At 34.9% G+C, this 22,476-nt stretch overlaps 1 protein-coding gene across 5 annotated transcripts in view; it reads left to right on the forward strand.

Annotated features, from left to right (window-relative positions):
• The window catches only part of ATP13A3 (ATPase 13A3), a 79,436-nt gene that overhangs the window by 15,664 nt on the left and 41,296 nt on the right, over positions 1-22,476 (forward strand). For 4 of the 5 annotated variants that reach the window (XM_027538097.1, XM_027538062.1, XM_027538080.1 and 1 more), the window contains 13 exons: positions 5,996-6,094; positions 6,558-6,731; positions 7,599-7,781; positions 8,074-8,144; positions 9,905-9,985; positions 11,155-11,224; positions 13,955-14,089; positions 14,768-14,840; positions 17,707-17,838; positions 18,968-19,147; positions 19,298-19,455; positions 20,136-20,324; positions 21,862-21,923. In XM_027538097.1, the coding sequence (XP_027393898.1) occupies positions 6,044-6,094; positions 6,558-6,731; positions 7,599-7,781; positions 8,074-8,144; positions 9,905-9,985; positions 11,155-11,224; positions 13,955-14,089; positions 14,768-14,840; positions 17,707-17,838; positions 18,968-19,147; positions 19,298-19,455; positions 20,136-20,324; positions 21,862-21,923 (1,559 nt within the window). In that variant the 5' untranslated portion in view covers positions 5,996-6,043. The remainder of the gene's footprint in view (positions 1-5,995; positions 6,095-6,557; positions 6,732-7,598; positions 7,782-8,073; positions 8,145-9,904; positions 9,986-11,154; positions 11,225-13,954; positions 14,090-14,767; positions 14,841-17,706; positions 17,839-18,967; positions 19,148-19,297; positions 19,456-20,135; positions 20,325-21,861; positions 21,924-22,476) is intronic. The other variant, XM_027538089.1, reaches the window with a different exon arrangement.

Consider the following 22,476-nt stretch of genomic DNA (forward strand, 5'->3'; position numbering starts at 1 on the left):
GATATGTCATAGAAATGATAAGGGATTTCTATTTATGTACATGTTTTTAAAATTTAAATATATATTTTCAGCATGTTTATGTTCAAATGTAAGCTGTTGCAGTTGTCTCACTGGGTTTTACTAAAAGTTTATGTGAAAAGTGAAATCTTGGTAATTTCCTTTGAAGTATAGTATGTCTAAAGAGACTAGTAATTGGTGACTTTTAGAGAAACTTTTAATTTGAATTACTTAAATTATTTTTACTATTTCAACTTTGGTAAAACTTGGTAAGACATAAGAATTTTGCCTTAAAAAGTAAGTTAAATTTCAGAAAAATAACACTTGTAAAATGAGTAATGAGGTAATATGGTCAAGAATTATGTTTAAATAAGTGGGAATTCAGATTGTTCTAAGCAGTGCATCATGTAATAGCTCATTTAAGTATTTTTGCTGTGGTCATATGAGATGAAAATGTAGTTATCTTGGACTAATGTGTATTCTCTCAGATATTTTAAATAGTTATGAGTATATGAAATTAATGAAAACATTGATTTTTAATGGTAATTCTTTTTCTAAAATTATAAAAGCATGCTTATTTATCTACAAATATATTCTGTGTTGAAAAATTAGAACTTATGTAAGTGAGAAAGTGCATCTATATTTGTAGGCAATGGGTAAAAGACGAGAGTGAAGAAGGATTAGATTCAAAACCCAGGAATAAGAGTTTATGGATAATACCTGATACATAATACATTGAGTCAGTAGATTTGGGACTCAGAGGCAGAGTCCTCAGGATCTTATCCCCTCATGCCAGGAATGACTGTTCTCTGAAAATTTTCTTCTGTTTTCACCTCAGATGGGTGGCTTTTTTAAAAAAATTATTTTATTCAAGTATGGTTGATTTACAGTGTTGTGTTAATTTCTGCTGTATAGCAAAGTGATTCAGTTGTTCACACACACACATATACATTCTTTTTCACATTCTTTTCCATTATGGTTTATCACAAGATATTGAATATGGTTCCCTGTGTTATACAGTAGGTCTTTGTTGTTTATCCATTGTATATATAATAGTTTGTATCTTCTAATCCCAAACTCTCAATCCATCTTTTATACATATTAAAAAGTAGGAAGAATAGAATAGTATCATTATTAAAGAGTAGAATAATTAGTATAATGAACTCTAATGGACCATCACTGAGCTTTTAAGTGAGCTTTAGTAGTTACCAACTCATGGCCATTCCCTGGTCCATAATAATTTAAAAGAAAAAAATTTTTTTTGGAAGTAAGTTCAGACCTGCAAAAAAGTTGGTATGTTTGTATAAAGTTGCTTGTTGGTTCCTTGATTCTCCTTCTGATGTCTGCATAATCTAAAGCAGTGTCTCCTGCCATAGTGCTAATATTGATAATTGTACCCCCCACCCCCACGTGCAATCAGAAATGATACTTTTATTGATGTCAAAGAACCAGCTTTTTTTCTTTAATTTCATTTATTTCTTCTCTAAATTTTAGTCTTTCTCTTAATTGCTTACACTGGGTGTTCCTTGCCGTTCTTTTCCTGCTTTCTTAAGAACCTTATGAGAGAGTGCTTTCCTTTCTCAGTGTTCTCTGTGCTGTTGTTGTATATAATTACCCACATAGTTACCATGTCTGGTTTTTTCAGTCCTTTGTAGAGATCTGTATTACCATCAGTTATCTTTTTTACCCCCTGTGTCTGAGGACTTCCTTTAACTTTTTATAGTGTAGGTTTGCTGTTGGTGAATTTTTACCAGCTTTTATATCTGAGAAAGACTTAGTTCAATTTTGATTTTGGAAGATATTTTTTTGCTGGGTATAGAATTCTCATCATAGTTTCATTTTCTTAACACTTGAAAGATCTTGCTCTGTCTTTTTACTGCATTGTTTTTAGCAAAAAATTTAATGTCATTTTAAATTTATTTTCATTACAATTTTGAGCAGTTTGATGGTGATATACCTTGATGTAATTTCTTAATGTTTTTGCTTAGTGTTGGTTGAACTTCTTGGATCTCTGGGTTTATAGCTTTTCATATAATCTGGAAATTTTGGGGCCATTATAGAATTATTTATTTTTTGTTCCTTTCTACCTTATGTGTATATCAGAGTACTTGAGGTTGTTTCACAGCTTATTGATGCTGTTATGCTAGCTTTTTCCCCCCTCCTTAGTCTATTTTTTCCTCTCTTTTTAATTTTCAATATTTCTGTTACTTTGTCTTCAAGTTCATTGATTTTTTTCCCCAGTAATATCTAATTTGCTGTTAATTCCATCTAGTATATTTTTCATCTCAGATATTATACTTTTTATTTTGTGTTCATTTTGGTTATTTTTTATATCTTTCATGTGTCTGCTTCACATGATTAGTCTTTCCTCTTGTTTTTTGAACATGTGGACTACAGTTACAGCAGTTGTTTTAATGGCCTTGTCTACCAATTCTGTTACCTCTGTCAGTTCTAGGTCCTCTTTTGTCCATTGATTTTTCTCATTATGGGATGTCTTTTTTTGGTTCTTTGTAAGACTGTTAAGTTTCAGTTGGATAGCAGACATGGTAACTAGATAGTTTGCATTCCTGTAAATCTCCTTGGACTGGGTTCTGTGAAGCATTTACTTGGAAACAATTTTATTCTTTCAAGTCCTAGAAGTTTTGTTTGGCAGGACCAGAGTAGCTTTTAGTTTGGGGCTAATTTGAACCTACTACTGAAGCAAGGTGAAAGTCGCTCAGTCACGACTTTTTGAGAAAAGTCAGACTCTCAGTCTGACTCTTTGTGATCCCATGGAATTCTCCAGACGAGAAAACTGGAGTGGGTAGCCTTTCTGTTCTCCAGGGGATCTTCCCAGCCAGGTCTCCCGCGTTGCAGGCGGATTCTTTACCAACTGAGCTACCAGGGAAACCCACTGAAGCAAAATCCTCTGGGTCCTCCTGATTCCACGCAACTAATGAGGTTTTCCATTGTGGTTGGTGGGAACAGGTACTCTCCCCCATGTGAACCTGATGCATTCTTCCCTTAAAACCTTTTGAATGGCTTTCTCCTGGTCTTGGTAGTTTTCTCACACAGAAATGCTGATCAGTATTCAATTGAAGACTTGAGAAGAGTCCCCATGTTGCAAATTTTTAGTGTTCATTCTCTGTACACACCTCTTCTCTGGTAATCTGCCTTGCAAACCCAGTCACTTTGGCACTTCCTTAGACTCACAGCTTCATCTCTTCAACTCGGTTGATTGCTGGGCTCCCCCTAGGTTCCCTGTCCTACCTTTTTTTTGTGTGGCATCCTGTAATTACTCAGTTTGTAAACTGGGACAATTATAGAGCTCACCTAGATACTTCCCATTTTTATATCAGTTTCTTGCGTTGAGTGAAACAGTTGTCAACAGTTGAAAGAAATGGTGACACAGTTGAAAGTGACAGCGTTTTCTTCTTGGCTCAAAAATTACTGCAGACAGTGACTGCAGCCATGAAATAAAAGACGTTTGCTCCTTGGAAGAAAAGCTATGACAAACCTAGACAGTGTATTAAAAAGCAGAGACATTACTTTGCTGACAAAGGTCCATCTAGTCAAAGCTATGGTTTTTCCAGTAGTCATGTATGGATGTGACAGTTGGACCATGAAGAAAGCTGAACTCCGAAGAATTGATGCTTTTGAACTGTGGTGTTGGAGAAGACTCTTGAGAGTCCCTTGGACTGCAAGGAGATCCAACCAGTCAATCCTAAAGGAAATCAACCCTGAGTATTCATTGGAAGGACTGATGCTGAAACTGAAGCTCCAGTACTTTGGCCACCTGATGAAAAGAGCTGACTCATTTGAAAAGACCCTGATGCTGGGAAAGATTGAAGGCGGGAGGAGAAGGAAATGACAGAGGATGAGATGGTTGGATGGTATCACTGATTCGATGGACATGAGTTTGAGCAAGGTCCAGGAGATGGTGAAGGACAGGGAAGTCTGGCATGCTGCAGTTCATGGGTTCGCAGAGACTTGGACATGACTGAATGCCTAAACAACAACAAGTTTGGTTGACGTCCAGTTCCTTGAAAACTATATAGTTTTAGATATTTTATTAATTTTGTTATTTTATTGGGTTGGCAAAAAAGTTCATTTGGGTTTTCCATAATATCTTACGGAAAAACCCAAATGAACTTTCTGGCCAACCCAGTAGTTAGGATGGCTAGTCTGGTCTGTCTTTACATCTTGGTTGGAAGCAGAACTCTCTTCCATTTAAGTATTTGAATAAGTTCTTCCCCTCAAGAAGCATATTTTAGGTGGTGATGGGAAATGGGCGTCAGAATTATATGTTTTGGTTGTTAAAAATGACCCTGGGAAATCCTGAGTGATGATCCTGAGATTCAGGCCAGGATTTAAGGAAGGAGCACAGATTAAAGGGTAAGAACCCCAGATTGGATTCTTTAGTGGGGACAGTGTCAGAGCAGAGAGTTCCTTTGCCTTATGCTTTGAAGGTAGGCATGTGTACATTTGAAACCTTGCAGGATTGGACTAAACCTTACAGGCTCAGGCAGCAACAGCTGACCTTTTCTGCACGGAAAGAGGTTGGATTTGCTCATTCTGCATGTAATCTATGGCATCAGGTGTATAGCCCTTGAGAACAACTGCTACCTCAGGTCATATTGATTTGATGGGACAAGCTTACATTGGTGGGATGACTCTAATATTGTACTTTTTTAGGGCTGCAACACACCCTAGTGTGAGAAGAAATTGTCACTAAGTTACCTAAAAGGTTTTGGATGATAATGTGACTTGCTTTCCTCTGAAAAACAGGATAACTCTGAGGCTTCTTTTCTAAGATGGCACCAAGTCCAATGTATATTGTGTGTGTGTATGTGTGTGTGTTTGTCATCAAATTCTTGCATTTTATTTCTGTGGAAAGTCCTGACTCTACTTAACCTCTGGCCCTGTCTTCAGGGCTACCACAAGGTAGAGAAACTTTGAGTGCCCATTCAGGACACATCAGTGTTTTTTATTGGTCATTTTCTTGATGACATAAATCAGGAGATTTCAGTAGTCTGATGTGGGGGATTAAGTTGAAATTCTGCAGTTGGTTTACTTTGCTATTAATTCATATCAGATAAACATTATATAGCTAAATTCTTTATTAGGTCACTCAGGAAGTATTTCTTGAGTACCAGCCATGTGTCAGGATTGTGCTGTCCACCAGGTAGATGAGTGGAGGCATGGCATCTGGAATGAGGGAGGTAACATTTGCACTGTGTTCTGCAGAGGTCAGCCATGTCTAAAGCAGTGGCTCTCAAACTCATCCACCTCAGGGCTCAGACCTTTTTACATTCTTGAAAATTATTGTGAACTCTAAGAAGATTTTGTTTATATGGATTATATCTGTTATTGCCATATAGATCTTTAAGAATATTAACTTACTGAAGCAGTAATAGATAAGTACATTTTCCCAAATAAATATATATTTTTTCCAGAATCCAAAAAAAAAAAGCAAGAAAACCTGCATTGTTTTACATTTTGCAGCTCTCTTTAATGTTTGAATTTAATCTTTTTTTAGTACAGGAGATTTTTTTTGTCAATGAGCTCAATAAAGTTTCTCCTAGAAATGAGCATCATGGGTAGTCAGGAACAATAAGATTACTCAGTGGACTTGGAATCAGGGTGGTCTCCAGTAGGGGTCCACGTGCATTAGAGATTGACCATTGGCCAGGGATTGCCATACATGTGATAGGTGCTCAGTAGATGAGTATGGAGAGTGAAAAAGGAAAATACTGTAATTTCTCTTAGAATTTAAATGACTTAGCAGCAGGGCTAGTGCTAGTATAAATTAATTAGTGAAATATATCAAGTTTTATGATAGTAGTAAGTCATTCAGTTTCAAGAATTGGCACACCATTGAAAATTTTACGAGAATCAGTTAGCACTTTAGTGATTACTTAAATATCAGTTAAACTTTTATCCAAACAAGAAGTCTGATAGTATGCAGTTACTATAAGATACTATAATCTACTAAGATGTTTGTTCCTCTTTCCCTCAGTTATCTTCAATTGTTCTGAAGCACACGACCTTTCCAACCACTGTAGATATGGACAAAGAAGAAAGAAAGATTATCAACCAGGGTCAGGAAGATGAAATGGTAACCAGCTTTTACAATTTACTTGTGAAGTGTGAGTTTATTTTTCTAGGGAAGTAGAAAAGTACATTTAAAAAAACACTAAAATAAAATACAATAAAACAGCAGCTAAGTCAGTGTGATTTTTTTTCCCCTTCTGGCTGTGTTTTTGAATTGGGATTATGTAATACCTCTGGTATTAGTATGTTCTTGTATGGTTCTAGTGTGCTTCGTATTTCACTTGTGAACTGTTAAAACTCAGAGGAAAATGTTTTTTCATTTGATATAACTTAAGAAGTTATGTTAGCTAATGCTTATATATAGTCCTAAATGCAAAATTTCTAATTTTTCCTTTATAAGAAAGTTTAAAATCAGCTTAGTAAAACTCAACTCTTTCTTGGTGGTGTATGTAGGGGAAAGATAGGGTTGTTGTGTTGGAACTCTCATAACATTTGATATGTGATTATTAATCACTGTGTCCATGCAGGAGATTTACGGCTATAATTTGTGTCGCTGGAAGCTTGCCATCATTTCTCTTGGAGTGGTGTGTACCGGTGGCTTTCTTCTCCTGCTCCTCTATTGGATGCCCGAGTGGCGGGTGAAGGTGACCTGTGTGAGAGCTGCAATCAAAGACTGTGAAGTGGTGCTGCTGAGGACTACTGTAAGTCCACAGGATTACTTGTAGTGAATTATTTGTGGGGTAAAATGATGTGTTTATGTGTATTCTGTTCAAAATAAAATATGATGAGAACATCATTGCTAGGATACAATGAGAAATACTAATCCTGGTATTTCTAAAGCATTTGTGTTCCAAGTGACTAATATCCCAGTGATTTGAGTTTAAAGGAATCTTGAAAGTGAAAAAAAAAAGTGAAAGTGTTAGTCACTCAGTCATGTCTGACCCCTCGTGAACCCATGTACTATAGCCCAGTAGGCTGTCCTCTGTCCATGGACTTCTTCAGGCAAGAATACTGGGTGGGTAGCCATTCCCTTTTCCAGGAGATCTTCCCGACCCAGGAATGGAACCCAGCTCTCCAGCATTGCAGGTGGATTCTTTACTGTCTGAGCCACTCAAATCTACCCTTTTTTATAGCTCTTGATGCACTGAGAGATTAGATAGATGGCTGGTCTGTCAAGGTTACCCGAAAGGGCTGTATCCCAGATCTCTTCTACTGTGCAGTGCTGCTGCTCCCCAGGTTTTGTTTTGTAATCCTACTTGGAAGCATTTTATAAGAGGCTTTAATACCCAGTCTCAGTATGTAGGTGGATTAAATCAAGAAATTATGCATAATCTTTTATGAGATCCTCTGTCAGTAAAGAATGACGTATATAAAATGCTAAGCGATCAAGAACACTTTATGTTTGAATTTGTGCATCTTCATGAAATGGTTTAATATTTAGTGAGTAGAAAGTGACGCTTTCTCATTTAGAGATTAGTATTAATAAATAATATATCGTGTAAAGAATGGAAACTGTATATATGATTATATATAATTGACTCTTTACCCTTATTCCTTTCTCTTTGAAGGATGAATTCAGAACGTGGTTTTGTGCAAAAGTTCGCTTCCTTTCTCTAGAAACTCCCCCATTTTCAAGTTCAAAATCTCTGGTTAATAAAGTTTTAAATGGCCATGCAGTTCACTTAACTGAAAATCTGGCTGAAGAGAATAGGCTTGAGATGAATAAATACTCACAGCCTCAGTCACAACAGGTATTGTGATCTTATTCTCAATGTTTCTTTAAAAACTGGAATTGTTACATTTTATGCTACTGTAGATAGTCTATAATTTTGTACTTATTTTTAAGATAAAACTATATGCATATAAAATACCCGTTTATCACTATATGTAAACATTTTAAATATTTACTAGAAGAAATGGATTATGTCACATGTGATTGCTTTAATTTTAATAGTTGTTATATGCTAAATTTGTGTTAGTAAACTTAATTATTAACAAGTGATGATAATGCTTTTTGATGTAACCTTTTTATATGTTCTACAGATTCGCTATTTCACCCACCATAGTATGAAATACTTCTGGAATGATACCCTTCACAATTTTGATTTCTTAAAGTAAGTATTCTTCTTTTGTTTGGATTGTATGAGTGTCTTGATTATGTTTTAGATAGAAAATAATTCATTTTAGTGTTATATAAGATGGAAGATTTCCCTTCACTTAATTTTAATAACTCCCTGGTGGTGTTTGAATACTCAGTAATAACTCAGTAACCAGTTTAGAATAAACCCCATCTGCAAGTTGTATCCTGGCAAAATTGACACAAAAGTTAAAAGCACCATGCTCCCAAAATCCAGTCTGAGTCCTTTTCTTTTTGAGGATTCATCTCAGAGTAAATTTTGAGTATACCTTTTAGCCTGCCAGAGTATCTGAATTATCACCTCTCAATTTGTTGATGGTTTCATCCATTTGTATTCAGTACTTGAGGGATGGAGTAATAGACAAACATTAAATTTAACTTTCATATGTGGATAAAGATGGGACATGGTCAAATGTGTTAAGCCTTGGGTAGGACAAATTGGAATAATTCTTAAAATTTCATTTTTATGGAGACTTCAAGTTACATCAGGACTGAATTTACTAGGATTTTATTTATTTATTTTTGGTTGCACCACACAACTTGTGGGGTCTCACTTCCCTCACCAAGGATTGAACCTGGGCCACTGCAGTGAAAGCCCAAAACTAACCACTAGGAAACCAGGGAATTCCTTTAGGGTTTTATTTTTATTGCTGTTAAAGTGATTATAGTAAATACCCATTAAGTGTTCTTGCTTGAGAGTGGCAAAGGAATTCTTAATATTAGCAGTAAAAAGAGAATCACCTTATGAACATTTAAAATATTCATGCTTGGACTTTTTCCCTTAGACATTTCCTAAAGAATTAGATAATTCCTAAAGAATATTGCTAGTATTCCTGAAGAATTGGAATATTATGGAATGGAGCAGGGGAGTTCCACCTGCCTAGTTGTAAAGACCATTCCTAGTTAAGAACCATTGCTTATTTTTTAGAGAATACTCCCAGTGAACCGTCATTTTGTGCTTAAAAAATTTTTGACTTGGAGTGCCCTGGGGGAAAATAGCAAACATGTTTGCTGTGTAGCCTTTGCCAACCATAGCAACTTGTAGGATTTAAACTTATTCCAATGATAGCAGTTAATTAGGGAGCTTAGTTTTTTCTTTTGGAAAAAGTAGAAAAAGATTGGAGTTAAATGATGTGTTAGATTCTCTATAGAGTTTTTGGGAATAGTATCTCAGTTAAAATAAGCCTTGAGAGGAAAGCAGGTATGTTAGTCGAATCCCAGTTTTAATCATTACAGATTTTAGACATTGTCTGTGACTTAGACGGATTCTGCACTTCTCCTTAATGAGAGAAGAATTCAGATTGATGCTTTTTGTAGAAAGAAAAATAACTGAGTAGGACTTACTAGTGTGAAGCTTCAACATTTAAGAAGGGAAACTTGATAAAAAGTAAAGTTTGAAACACTTGAGTTAGTCATACTTTACCTTTAATTTTTTTGGTTATTAACTGTTACAGCTTTGGCACAGACTTAAAGGATAATAATATTGTTATATAATCTTATCCCGTGATAGATACATTGTGTAGCTTAGAAGTTGCCACATTTGAGATTTAGGCCTTTTATTACTGTTTATCTTAGGAAGTAGAAATTTAAAAATTGTCATCCATTGTCTCAGTTTTTGTTAGGGGTTTCTATTTGTAAGGAAATCACACTTTAAAATCAGAAATATAGAAAAATGAGGCATTAAGAAATTTGGATATTTTAAACTTTGTTTAAAGTAAAAACTTTGGATTTATTTAGGGGACTGGATGAAGGTGTTTCTTGTACGTCAATTTATGAAAAGCATAGTGCAGGACTGACAAAGGGGATGCATGCCTACAGGTAATCTTTATCCAACTAAAGTTAGCTCTATTATCAAAATTCCGAAATAAAGTAGTATATATAGTTTACCCTTTTACCATATAGTTGTAATGTTAACAATTATTTAAATATTATAACATAGTAATTGACAGCTTATTGATATTTTATTTGGGTGAGACTCTTCAGTTTAAGAATTATAAAAGTGTTGAAGCCGATTTTGAAGTGAATATCCCTGAAAATATACTGTATTTCATCATTTCTAAGGTGCACACTTTCCTACATTTTAACATCTCTAAAAGGAGGGTGTGTCATACAGTGGGTGAAGTGTCACCCTTTACTTGACAGCATTTTAATCTTTCTTGATAGTACATAAAATCATGGAATGTCTTACAATTGATAGCATCTTCGATTTACTGAAATATTGGGAATTGTAAGCATGAGCTCAGATGTACTAAAATGAAAATTTGTAAATTGGGAGACAATATCTTTTTTATAGTGTTATTCTTTGCTAAGGTATAAAAGTATACCAGTGTATTATGTATTGTAAAGATAATGCCGTTTTCAAATTAAATTAGGAATTTTCTTGTACTTCTGTAGCATGTTCTTTTAAAGGGTTGCAATATAAATTCATTCATTCAGACTTCTGCTTCATAAAACACGAGAATTAATTTATCATCTAGAAAGTACTATTATAAGGAATTTAAGTGGAAGGTTTTAAGCAACTTTTCTTAAGCATTAAAAAAAAGGCTCCAAATGTATGCTGTTTTGAAATAAACATTTTTAGTGCAGTATTCTTATTAGAAAAATAGTATAGGACACCTCAAATTACTTATGTAGTCTCTTGAAAAAATTAATTGCAGTTCAGAATTGTTGAGCTGTATTGTGTTTATGGGTGGAAAAGAAGATCTTTTGCTGATACGGTTTATTGTAGATTAGTGGGAGAGGTACTTGTCACAAAAAGGATAAAATAATAACAGTGTAGTTATCCAATATTGACTATGTTGATTTAAATACTGTAGATAGAGAATTTAAATTGTAGAAGACAACTGTTTAGAAAAACGAATGTTTAGGTTCCAGAATTTAGGAGCAGTTGGTGTTTTGAGCCTTATCTAATGCAGTGCCTTTGGTAAATTGTACTGTTATAATACAATATAATGTAATATTATTGTTATTATATTTTCCTGTTATAGAAAATTGCTTTATGGAGTAAATGAAATTGCTGTGAAAGTGCCTTCAGTTTTTAAGCTCCTGGTTAAGGAGGTAAGACAACTGTACCTGTCTTAACATTTGTGATCAATAGGTTTGTCAGTTGAAAAGAGTCAGGATTTAAGTAATAAGAAGATATTCTTGTTTTTTCGTTTCCTAACTTCTCTTTGCTTATTTTTTTACTTGGAAGGTCAGAAAGATCTTTCTCCAGTAGATCAGTCATTTGGGGGCATGATTACTGTTTTATTTTGTCTGATTTGTTTGCTTTTCTTGTCGGTAGATTTTTTTCTTATTCTCAGGAGGTTGTGCATCTAAACCGTGCCCTATTTTGCAGATGTGTACCTCTGTCTGCCCCCCCCACCCCCCAATTTTAAAAATAATTTATCATGTTTTCTTCATGTGGTACACTCTTAGTGACTAGGCCTCATGCCAGATGTTTGGAATAAAAACATAACATGATGAGTGACAGTGAGGAACTTGCACTTTAGCCTAGGGGGAATGCATGTCGGTAGTTACTGTAGTGACTTCAGTCTGTAAGAGCCACAGAGGAGGTGTAAGTAAAGGGGTGCGGCATGTAAAGAAAGAGAGTAAGTGGCTTTGCCTGGGAGAGTTAGGCTCTCCAGTCTTCTTTCTGATTTTGGGCTAAAGATCAGAATTAGCTGTACTGGGTCAATACTTTGAGTAGAAGTTAGATTGCCTTCCATCATTTCTTGAGAGTAGCTGTGTAATGGAGCTTTAGAGCACAGCAACATGTAAGGAGTTGGAATTAGAAAGACTGGATTGTAACATGACTCCATCAGTAACTAGCTCTGATCATTAGAAGACTTGCTGCTCTTGTATTGGTAAAATTGTAGTAAATTGTAGTAAATCCTTTAATGGCCTTATTTGATTTTGAAGTAAAATAGGATTATGTATGTAAAAGTGCTTTGAAAAGTACAGAAACATCAATTTTAAGATATTGGAGATTATTAGTGAAATTGATAAAAATACTATAAAATTTGGGTAGTCAAAGTCCTTTAGCAGGACTCCTTTTTTTTTTTTTTTGAAGTAAACCTGCCAATTGGTTTTTTATTGGCCAAATCAGATGCAAACATCTTTTAAATTTTTTTAGATTATGAAAGTATGATAACACCTTTACAGGAGACTTGGAAAATGCAGAAGAAAGTTACATATAGTTCCACTATACATTACAATTATTTTTTTAAGTAAATTAAGGTTTTTAATTGGAGTTTTAATATCAAACTCTCAAAAATTAATAGAATAAATAGACAGAAAAGTAGAAGGATGTAGTAGACCTAAAAAGCAGTATGAACCAATTCAACATAGTAATAATTAAGATTTATATAATTTTCACATAACAGCAGGATACAAATTCTATACAAGTTCCCATAGACTATAAACCAAAAGACACTGGAACATATCCAGGGACATAAAACAAGGTGGAAAAATTTCATGGTCTAAAGGTATTGAAATCACACAGTCTGTTCTCTTTATCACTGTGGAATTATGTTAGAAATCAATATCAAAATATACTTGAAAATAACACACATACTTTCAAGTGCTATGTGATATTTACCGTTAGAGATCTTTGACTAAGCCATTAAAAGCCTCAGTAAAGTTAAAAGACTGAAAAAAATTCAGAAGGTGATTGCAGAGAAGAAAGGATTTAAATGAGAAATTAATATCAAAGATACTTTAAAGGTCTCATGTATTTGGAAATTGAATGTCCATGTTTAAATGATGGGTGTATGTAAGAAGCCATAGCAAGGAAAGTTAGAAAATATTTGTAATAGAATAAAATTGAAAAGAGAATTTATCAGAATTTGTTGCATGCAACTGAAGCTGCTCAATGCAACTGAATGTGGAGTCTTGAATAAGGTATGAAAACAAAAGAATGGACAGTAGCATAAAATTTTGTGAAATTTGAACAAAATCTGTGCTTTTGTTAATAATACTGTATCACATGTTAATTTCCTGGGTTTTTTTTTTTTTTTATATTTCTTTATATTCTCAGAATTGGATTCGAAATTTCAAACCTCTGTCAAATTTTTTTTTTTTAAGTCACTGAAATAATAAGTGTGGAAGTGCACACATGCACATGTTTTCATCCACCCAGCCAGCCTATGTTTTTTGGTTGGTGCATTTAATCCATTTATATTTAAGGTAATTATCACTATGGGTGATTCTGTCACTAATGGTTTTGGGTTTTATTTTTGTAGGTATTTTCTGCTTCTTGTGTTTAGCAGGACGCCTTATCTTTTTTTTTTTTTTTTCATTCAGGTTTTAATCCTTATTTCCTTAGAGAAAGCAAAGCAGTGTAACTTATCTCATATTTGTCTTCTCTTTGGACTTCAGTGAACTTTTGACTTATAACTAAATTAGTGTTTCAGGTTCATAATAGTAAATGTTTGTTCCATTTGGTAAAACATTTTGTACTCTTTTGCAGCACAGTAATTATTGAAAGTAAATGTGCTTTATTCCTAAGGCAAAGTGAAAAACAGCTAAATTCACACATTTTAGCTGTTTCTAGCTGAATCTGTATTTGGGTTTGGTATCAATCTAACGGGATGCTCCCGATTTCAGTTAAGCTTACTTAGTCAAATTCTAGTAATTTAATGATTCTTTTCTAAAAAGGTAGTATCTTGCTCTACTCTTTGGGTAGTTAGTTACATGTTGCCCTAGGGTACTATAGAGCTTATCCTATTAGTATCATGTTAGTTATTTCTTAAATCTGTATGGTTTTAAATATCTCATTCAGTTTGACTTAAAATTTTTGTTTTTTAGGTTCTCAACCCATTTTACATTTTCCAGTTGTTCAGTGTTATACTCTGGAGCACAGATGAATACTATTACTATGCTATAGCCATTGTGATTATGTCTGTAGTATCAATTATAAGCTCCCTGTATGCCATAAGAAAGGTGAGTCCAATTTATTATGGTTTTCACAACTGTATTTGTACTTTGTAATAACACATAAGGTGTGCAGAATGATGTTTGGTATAAAGCACGTTCTTGATACAGTTTTTCTTTTAGTTATGTGAATATGTACTCCTTTGCCCTCTTTTTGAGGTGGGGGAAGGCAGATGCTTTTTCAAGTCGGAGTATCACTTGATTGCTTTGGGACTGTAGGGGTCTCTAGTTGCTTATCTTAGACTGGAATACTGGAGGGCTGAATCTCCTGTTTTTAGGCCTGTCTTGTTAAAATGCTTCTTATTTTGTTTGGGGCTGAAACATGGAATGATCTTTGAATCTTTTGGTCTTGACCTTTTTAAAGGTAGAGTAATATGTGTTTATTATATTAGCTTGTGTGCTAAGTCACTTCAGTCATGTCTGACTCTTTGTGCCCCATGGACTGTAGCCCACCAGACTCCTGTCCATGGGATCATCTAGGCAAGTATACTGGAATGGGTTGCCATTTCTGCCTCCAGGGGCTGTTCCTGACCCAGGTATCGAACCCGAGTCTTGCATCTCCTGCATTGCAGGCGGGTTCTTTACCACTATATATTAGCTTAGCTTATTTTATATTACCCTTGCTTTCTAATAGATTGAGGAGTGAGTTTATGTTAATGAATTCAAAATTTTTTTCCTCTGATTCAGCAATATATTATGTTACATGACATGGTGGCGGCTCACAGTACTGTGAGAGTTTCAGTTTGCAGAGTAAATGAAGGTAAGTACTTCAGTTTACTCTTAGAAAAGTAAATAGAAAAAAATATCCACTGTGCACTAATGTGTGAAGCAAGCCCAGTATATTATGCATATACACGTAGTTCCATAAGAAACAAAAGTGTGTGTTTGGATTTATAGTCATGTCTCTGTATCAAGTTCATTCATTTAGCCACTATACTAGGCTCTCAGGATGGACATAGTCCTTGCATCATTGAACTTCAGTCTAGTTGGAAAGACAGATGAAAAACAGAACAATGAAGTGTGATAAATGATAGGGAGAGTTCAGGGAACTTAGATGTTAGAGCTCATTTAATATAGGTGTCTTCTATATAGACATCCTTCTAATATAGGATGGCTGCTTTGAACAAGTATATATATTTTATTTTATTTATTTTTAATTTTTAATTTAATTTTTTAACTTTACAATATTGTATTGGTTTTGCCATATATCAACATGAATCCGCCACAGGTATACATGTGTTCCCCATCCTGAACCCTCCTCCCTCCTCCCTCCTCCCTCCCTATACCATCCCTCTGGGTCGTAAGTGATTGAATTAGCCAGATAAAGTATAGGTGAGAAAGTGATAAGGCAGGGTTGATGTGAGAGTTGGACTGTGAAGAAAGCTGAGCGCCGAACAATTGATGCTTTTGAACTGTGGTGTCGGAGAAGACTCTTGAGAGTCCTTTGGCCTGCAAGAGGATCCAACCAGTCCATTCTAAAGGAGATCAGCCCTGGGTGTTCTTTGGAAGGAATGATGCTAAAGCTGAAACTCCAGTACTTTGGCCACCTCATGCGAAGAGTTGACTCATTGGAAAAGACTCTGATGCTGGGAGGGATTGGGGGCAGGAGGAAAAGGGGACGACAGAGGATGAGATGGCTGGATGGCATCACCGACTCAATGGACATATGTTTGAGTGAACTCTGGGAGTTGATGATAGATAGGGAGGCCTGGCATGCTGCGATTCATGGGGTCGCAAAGAGTCGGACACGACTGAGCGACTGAACTGAACTGAAAGAGGGAAATAAGAGGATTCTAGTGCCCAAAGGCCTGGAAATTAAAGAGAGTTTGTTCATTGCAATAACTGGAAGAAATTCAGTGTGGCAGATGCAGCATTTAGAGGGTAGACAGTCTTTTAAGGCTTGTGAAGGAATTTGGACTCTCCCAAAAGGCAGTGGAAAGACATTCAAGGGTTTTAAGCAGGAGAGTGATATGATCATATTTGCCTATTTGAAAAAATTCTTCCGATTGCCATGTTCAGACTTACTTAGAAGGAAGTAATATTGAAGGCATGAAATGAATCAGCGTGAGGGTTGTGGAGATGGAGGGTAGAGAGATGGCTTTGAAAGATACTTAAATGTGGGCATTGAACAAGATTTGCTGATAGAGTGGTGTCAGGCTGGTGGGGGATGGATGTTGGTGTCATTTAATTAAATAGGGAACACTGGAGGAGAAGCAAAATTGTAGGGAAGGATAATGTTTTGGACACATTGGTTTGTCTGGCGAGATACGGAAGAGGTTAAGGATACAGGGGAGGCAACTCAGCATCATGGGTCTTGGAGACAGCAGCCTCTTTGATTTATCAGGAAAACCAAATCAGTCTGCATTCTCTTCAACTTGATATCCCTCATCCAAGTGTGAACCCAAGTTAGCCTAGCAGGTTGTTTTCTTCTTTGTGCTTCTTGGTCACTTGCTACTTTAGCTGATAATATCACCTTTCCTAGCTGCAGTCCTAAGATGTGTGGTTTATTGGTGTTCTCCCCTTCCCACTCTGCCACTGCCAAAGATGCTGGGCATCTCTCAATGTATTTCTTCCTTACCCCCTCAGTAGTCCAACAGATTATTGATACTTAGTTTCCCATATACCTAAGGGTTAGAATTTCAAGTGGCAGGAGGGTATTGAGTCAAGTTTTTAAAATAAAGGATCATATTAAGAAATGAAGAGTATTATACTTAATACATGCTAAATAACTTTAGAATTCTTTGCTCTTAGCTTAGTAAACTACTTATACCTTTTTTTTTTTTTTTTTTTTAAGAAAGAAAAGAATATTTGTCCTAAGGGCCAACATCACAAACAGTAGTTTTCTCCTCATCCATCTTTGCTTAAAAACTAGTAGTGTAAGTCTCTTCTAAGCATAGTTTAATAAAATCTAGGGGTAGGGGAAGAAAGAATGCCCAAATATAAGGCCACCTTTTACTTGAGAAGATCTTGGAAAAAGTGTTTAACTAACTTGAATATAATACATAAATTTCTAAGGAAATAATGAACTATATATGATAGTTTTATTTTATACATTTATTTGAAATAATGTCTAAGATATTTGGAACCATTTTAGAAATATTGAGAAGACAATGAAACAATATGGATTATAAATAGTAGCCGTAAGGAAAAGAGTGCTGTTAGAAAAGAAAGTGCTAAAATTTCAGTGCTTTTCTCTGTTTCCAAGGGATTATAGAAATCTGAGGTTATGTACCTGTTGCAGGGGGGTGTCCTGGGTGGACTTACTGCCTGTTTAGCTCACAGGGCTGATAGCTAAGATTGACCATCCACTGTTGAAATGAGTGTTGAAATCCACCCATCTCTTAGCTTAGAGGGGACTTGGCATTAACTGTGTGCGCTTGGCGTACTATCCTGGGACAAACTAGCTGACACGTTATAGACACTGTGCTCTGTTAGCTTAAGGAATAATAATTTTGTCTGTCAGTACTCTTCATCTATTGAAATTTTCTTATTTAACTCCAGTATATTTTTAATGTCTTACTGAGATCAGGTGACCTTTGGATAGATCTTTAGTTTGTTGTATTTTTATTACAAGTTAAAGAATACTCTTTTCAGACCTTTCTTTGTTTTTCTTTCCTTAAATTCAGAAATAGAAGAGATCTTTTCTACAGACCTTGTGCCGGGAGATGTCATGGTCATTCCATTAAATGGGACAGTCATGCCTTGTGATGCAGTGCTTATTAATGGTACTTGTATTGTAAATGAAAGCATGTTAACAGGTAAACTAAATTAAATGAGTAAAAACTAGCTGAGTTGCTTATAATGATATTAGGACTAAGTAGTTACTGATTAAGCTTGTATCAGCATTAACTATGCAGTTTGTATCCTTTACTCACAAATGTCGTGTAATAGATATTGAAGTTTTGTTTTTTTTTTTGAGGGGACCAAATCCTGCATTATACTCAGCTGTAATACTAAAGTATAATGCTGGTGCTTACATCTCTTGTCCAGCTTCTGTTAATTCTTCTGACAGGAGGAAATGCTTTATAAGAAGGGACTAGGAAAAAAGTTCTTTCCCCACAGCATATTTATTGCTGTTCACTTTGATGTGCAAAATGTAGGAATAAAAGAGTTGATATTTTTGTTAAATTGGGGAGAAATAGACTTCAAAATAACTTCCCTTTGGAAATTCAGAATCTAGAGGTAGAGCTTTATACCTTTTTATCATATGACTTTTTTAACTGTCATAGTCAGTCTGGCAAGAAAGTGATTCTTATATAATACATTTTTTAACTATTAAGAGTCTGTCTTAAAACACACTCATGCACATAAACATCCCTGCACACTTGTTGCCCTTGACACAAGAAGTGTAGATGCTACAGAGCATAACATTGTAGCAGTAAAATGATTTGTCTGTTTGTTACTATTAGAGGATTACCGTACTCCTCTTTGCTCAGATGTCTGTTCTCTTCGTTGTGTGTGTGTGTGTGTGTGTGTGTGTGTTGGGAGGTGAGGGCAGATAGGACTGGATCTTCACATGTTGTGTGTTCTTGGGGTTGCAGAGTGCTTCCCAAGTTAGTTCTCAGGGGTGCTGTGGTGATCACAGAACAGGTGCTGAGGTGATGACAACAACCTTGTCTTCTTATGAAACTTGATGTAATTATTTCCAAGTGATTACATTTGAGTCACAGATGACTTTCGAGAAATACTGTGGAAGACAAGATTTGCTATTTCTGGGTAAGGAAATTGGAAGACAAAAGGCTGATTGATTAAGCTGTATTATTCACATTTGAGAACTTTCAATAACTGTTGTCAACAGTATTTAACATTTAGTAAATGTAACAACTCAAGATTTGTATGTTTGATACTGATTTCTATGCTTTAATTTATGAATTTTTTTTTTAAAAGGAGAAAGTGTTCCGGTGACAAAAACTAATTTGCCAAATCCTTCAGTGGACATGAAAGGAACGAGAGATGAATTATATAGTCCAGAAACACATAGACGACATACTTTGTTTTGTGGGACAACTGTTATTCAGACTCGTTTCTACACTGGAGAACTTGTCAAAGCCATAGTAGTTAGAACAGGTAGAAAATACTTAATCTTTTCTTGCATGGTTTAGCACATTTGATGCTTATTGCATGTTTAAAAAGAGATTCTATTTTGAAAGATAATTGTCATTTTCTTATAGAGTTACTATAGAATCATTTTCTTCTTTACTTTTTTTTTTAAAAAAGGATTTAGTACTTCCAAAGGACAGCTTGTTCGCTCCATATTGTATCCCAAACCAACTGATTTTAAACTCTACAGAGATGCCTACTTATTTCTACTGTGTCTAGTGGGTGTGGCTGCAATTGGGTTTATCTACACTATTATCAATAACATTTTAAATGAGGTATGTATGTGGGAAACCCTTAATAGAGTTTGATTCTTAATTATCACGTGGCTATTGAGGATTTGAGATGTATCTAGCGAGACTGGAAAATTGAAATCCTAATTTAAATTAATTTAACTTAGAGCCATATGAGACTTGTAGCTATTATGTTAGAAAGTACAGATGTAGAACATCACCATCATAGCAGAAAGTTTTTATCAGGTTTAGATGGTCTTTTATTTGCTTTCTTGTGACTTAAGAGAGGAGTGATCACATACTCACCAAAAGCTTTCTTCTTTTTTCTTTTTTTAACCTCTGGTATATTCAGCATTAAAATTACCGGTGATTACTGAATTGCAGATATTTCTAAGGGACCTTGTCAGATTTCTTTTTCTATCACTTGTAAAGACTCTGATAGTAGTAAGAGTCAATATCTAAAAATGTTTACTTTGAAGTATGTAGTGTATGAAGTATATGGGGCTATTAAAGTAGGAATTTAAAAAAATAATAGCTCTCATTTCACAGCCCACTGATGATTCATTGAGCTATTTTGCAGCATCTCTAAAGGGGAAAAAAAATTATAAATAATTAATAGATGAATACATATGTGCTTAATAAATATATAAAATTAAAGAAATACTCATTGGATTAATAAATTTTAATATTAGGGGGTCTGACATTTATTTTTATGTTAACTGTAGGTTGAAGTTGGGGATATAATTATCGAGTCTCTTGATATCATTACAATTACTGTGCCGCCTGCACTTCCTGCTGCAATGACCGCTGGCATTGTGTATGCCCAAAGAAGACTGAAGAAAGTGGGTATTTTCTGTATCAGTCCCCAAAGGATCAACATCTGTGGACAACTGAATCTTGTTTGCTTTGACAAGGTTGGTTCAGTTTCATAATCATTCTTAAAGGTCACTTTGTAGTTTTGTAAAGCTAAAGTATTTAGATTAATGGTTTCTGTGTTCTTTATCAACTAATTTGCACACATTTTAAAAGAAATGTTTTTCTAATTTTCCTTTTTTAAAACTTACTTGGCATCTATCATTTTTATATTATTTTTTCATTTTTAAAATTTTTATTACTTTGGATATTGCTTATTTGCCCAAATCTGCAATTAACCAGTTCTTCTAGAATTATACCTTGTAGTAGTAGTTAAATTTATTTGCTCTTTCATGGTTTTAACAGAGTAGACTTCATATAGATAATGTTTTCTGGAATGTTATTGCTATGAAGTATATACATTTAGTGTTTGCTCTATGATTTTATTGAATGTGTTATAAAATTACAAAGGACACTGATTATATAATTTCATGTGAAAATGACAGATTTTTTTACTTGTTTGAAATACAGAGGGTTCTCCTTTCCTCACGTGGGATCAGTTTTTCTGAAAGTTCAAAGAACTAAATCTTGACCAGGTTCTTCTGGGTAACTGATATGATACACATTTGATTTTTGTGTATCATCTTTATTATCAAGAAAAAAAAAAGTGAGGTGTATTTTGTTAAGAAAAAAAGGAAGGTCGTAACTTAATGATTGTTTCATATTAAATTAGTCTGTTCAGAAAATTTTATGTTTGATCTTTTTCGGAAATGTTTAAAAAGTTTTTAAGCAGACCCAGAAGTGGAAAAAAAGATGCAAGTGAAATAAACCCTCATTTACCCATTATCCTACTTAAACAGTTAACCAGCATTTTGTCAGTCTTAACTTTATTGTCCCCTCATTTTGAAGGTGGCAGCATTAGACATTATATTACTTTATCCATATACTTCAGTATGTAGCTCTAGAAGATAAAATAATGTTTTAAAAATACAACACTATTATCACTGCTTACTACTACACTTAACAGAATTAACAGCCTCTGTATTACCTAATATCCAGTACATATTCAGGTTTCCCTGCTTTACAGTCTGTGTTTTCAGTTGTAATCCAAATACAGATCGCAACGATTGCAGTTAATCTGTAACCATTGTTTTTCTTGCCCTTTTTTTCCAGTCATCTTATTGGAGAACCCAGGTTATTTATTTCCTGAATTTGGCTGATTACACTTCTTGATGTCATTTAACCTTGTTCTTCTTCCCTGTTTTGGCTCCATGTGCCCTAATCTCTCCCTCCTGTGTTGGCATCTTTTGTGATAGGTTGAGTGGCGCATTGTTCCACTGTTTAATAACAAAAGCACATAAGTATACATTTCTATACATATCTCCCTCCACCCCACCCACATAGAGGAACTGTACCAAGGGAGTATTCTGCACCCTTTTCCTCAGTTTTGTCCTGAAAGTTATTCTCTGTTAGCACACACACACAGATCTTACTCATCTCCTTCCCCCTTTTATGTCTATATAGCACTCTATTATGTAGACATAGCATAGTTTTTCACGATTTGTAAATGTGTGCTTTTTTTTTTTTTTTTTTTTTAAGACTGGAACCCTTACTGAAGATGGTTTAGATCTTTGGGGAATTCAACGAGTGGAAAATGCACGGTAATTATTGGCTAGACTTGACCATTTATTGTTGTTGTTGAGTCACTCAGTCATGTCTGACTTTTTTTGACCCCATGAACTGCAGCATGCCAGGCTCCCCTGTCCTTCACTGTCTCCCGGAGTTTGCTCAGACTCATGTGCGTTGAGTTAATGATGCCATCCAACCATTTCATCCTCTGTTGTCCCCTTTTCTTCCTCCCCTCAATCTTTCCCAGCATCAGGGTCTTTTATTAGTTTATTTCTAATAAATATATTAATATATGAAACATTCAGACTTATAGAAAGTAATACGACAGACAGCTCTGTACCCACTACTGAGATTAAACAGTTGACATTTTGCCATGTTTGTTTCAGATCTCTGAAGCAAAAAGATTTAAAAAGATTTAAAACATTACAGATACTGCTGAAGTCTTACCTATCCTTTTGTCTATCCTTGCTGCTGTTCTGAAGTTGTGTTGTTATCCTTGCATAGTTTACTTCCTGTGTATCTACCCATAAACAAGATCTGTCCATAAATAAGTATATACGACTGATATGTACTGTATGTGTTTTT

Source organism: Bos indicus x Bos taurus, chromosome 1, assembly GCF_003369695.1.
Source record: "Bos indicus x Bos taurus breed Angus x Brahman F1 hybrid chromosome 1, Bos_hybrid_MaternalHap_v2.0, whole genome shotgun sequence".
Classification (NCBI taxonomy): domain Eukaryota; kingdom Metazoa; phylum Chordata; class Mammalia; order Artiodactyla; family Bovidae; genus Bos; species Bos indicus x Bos taurus.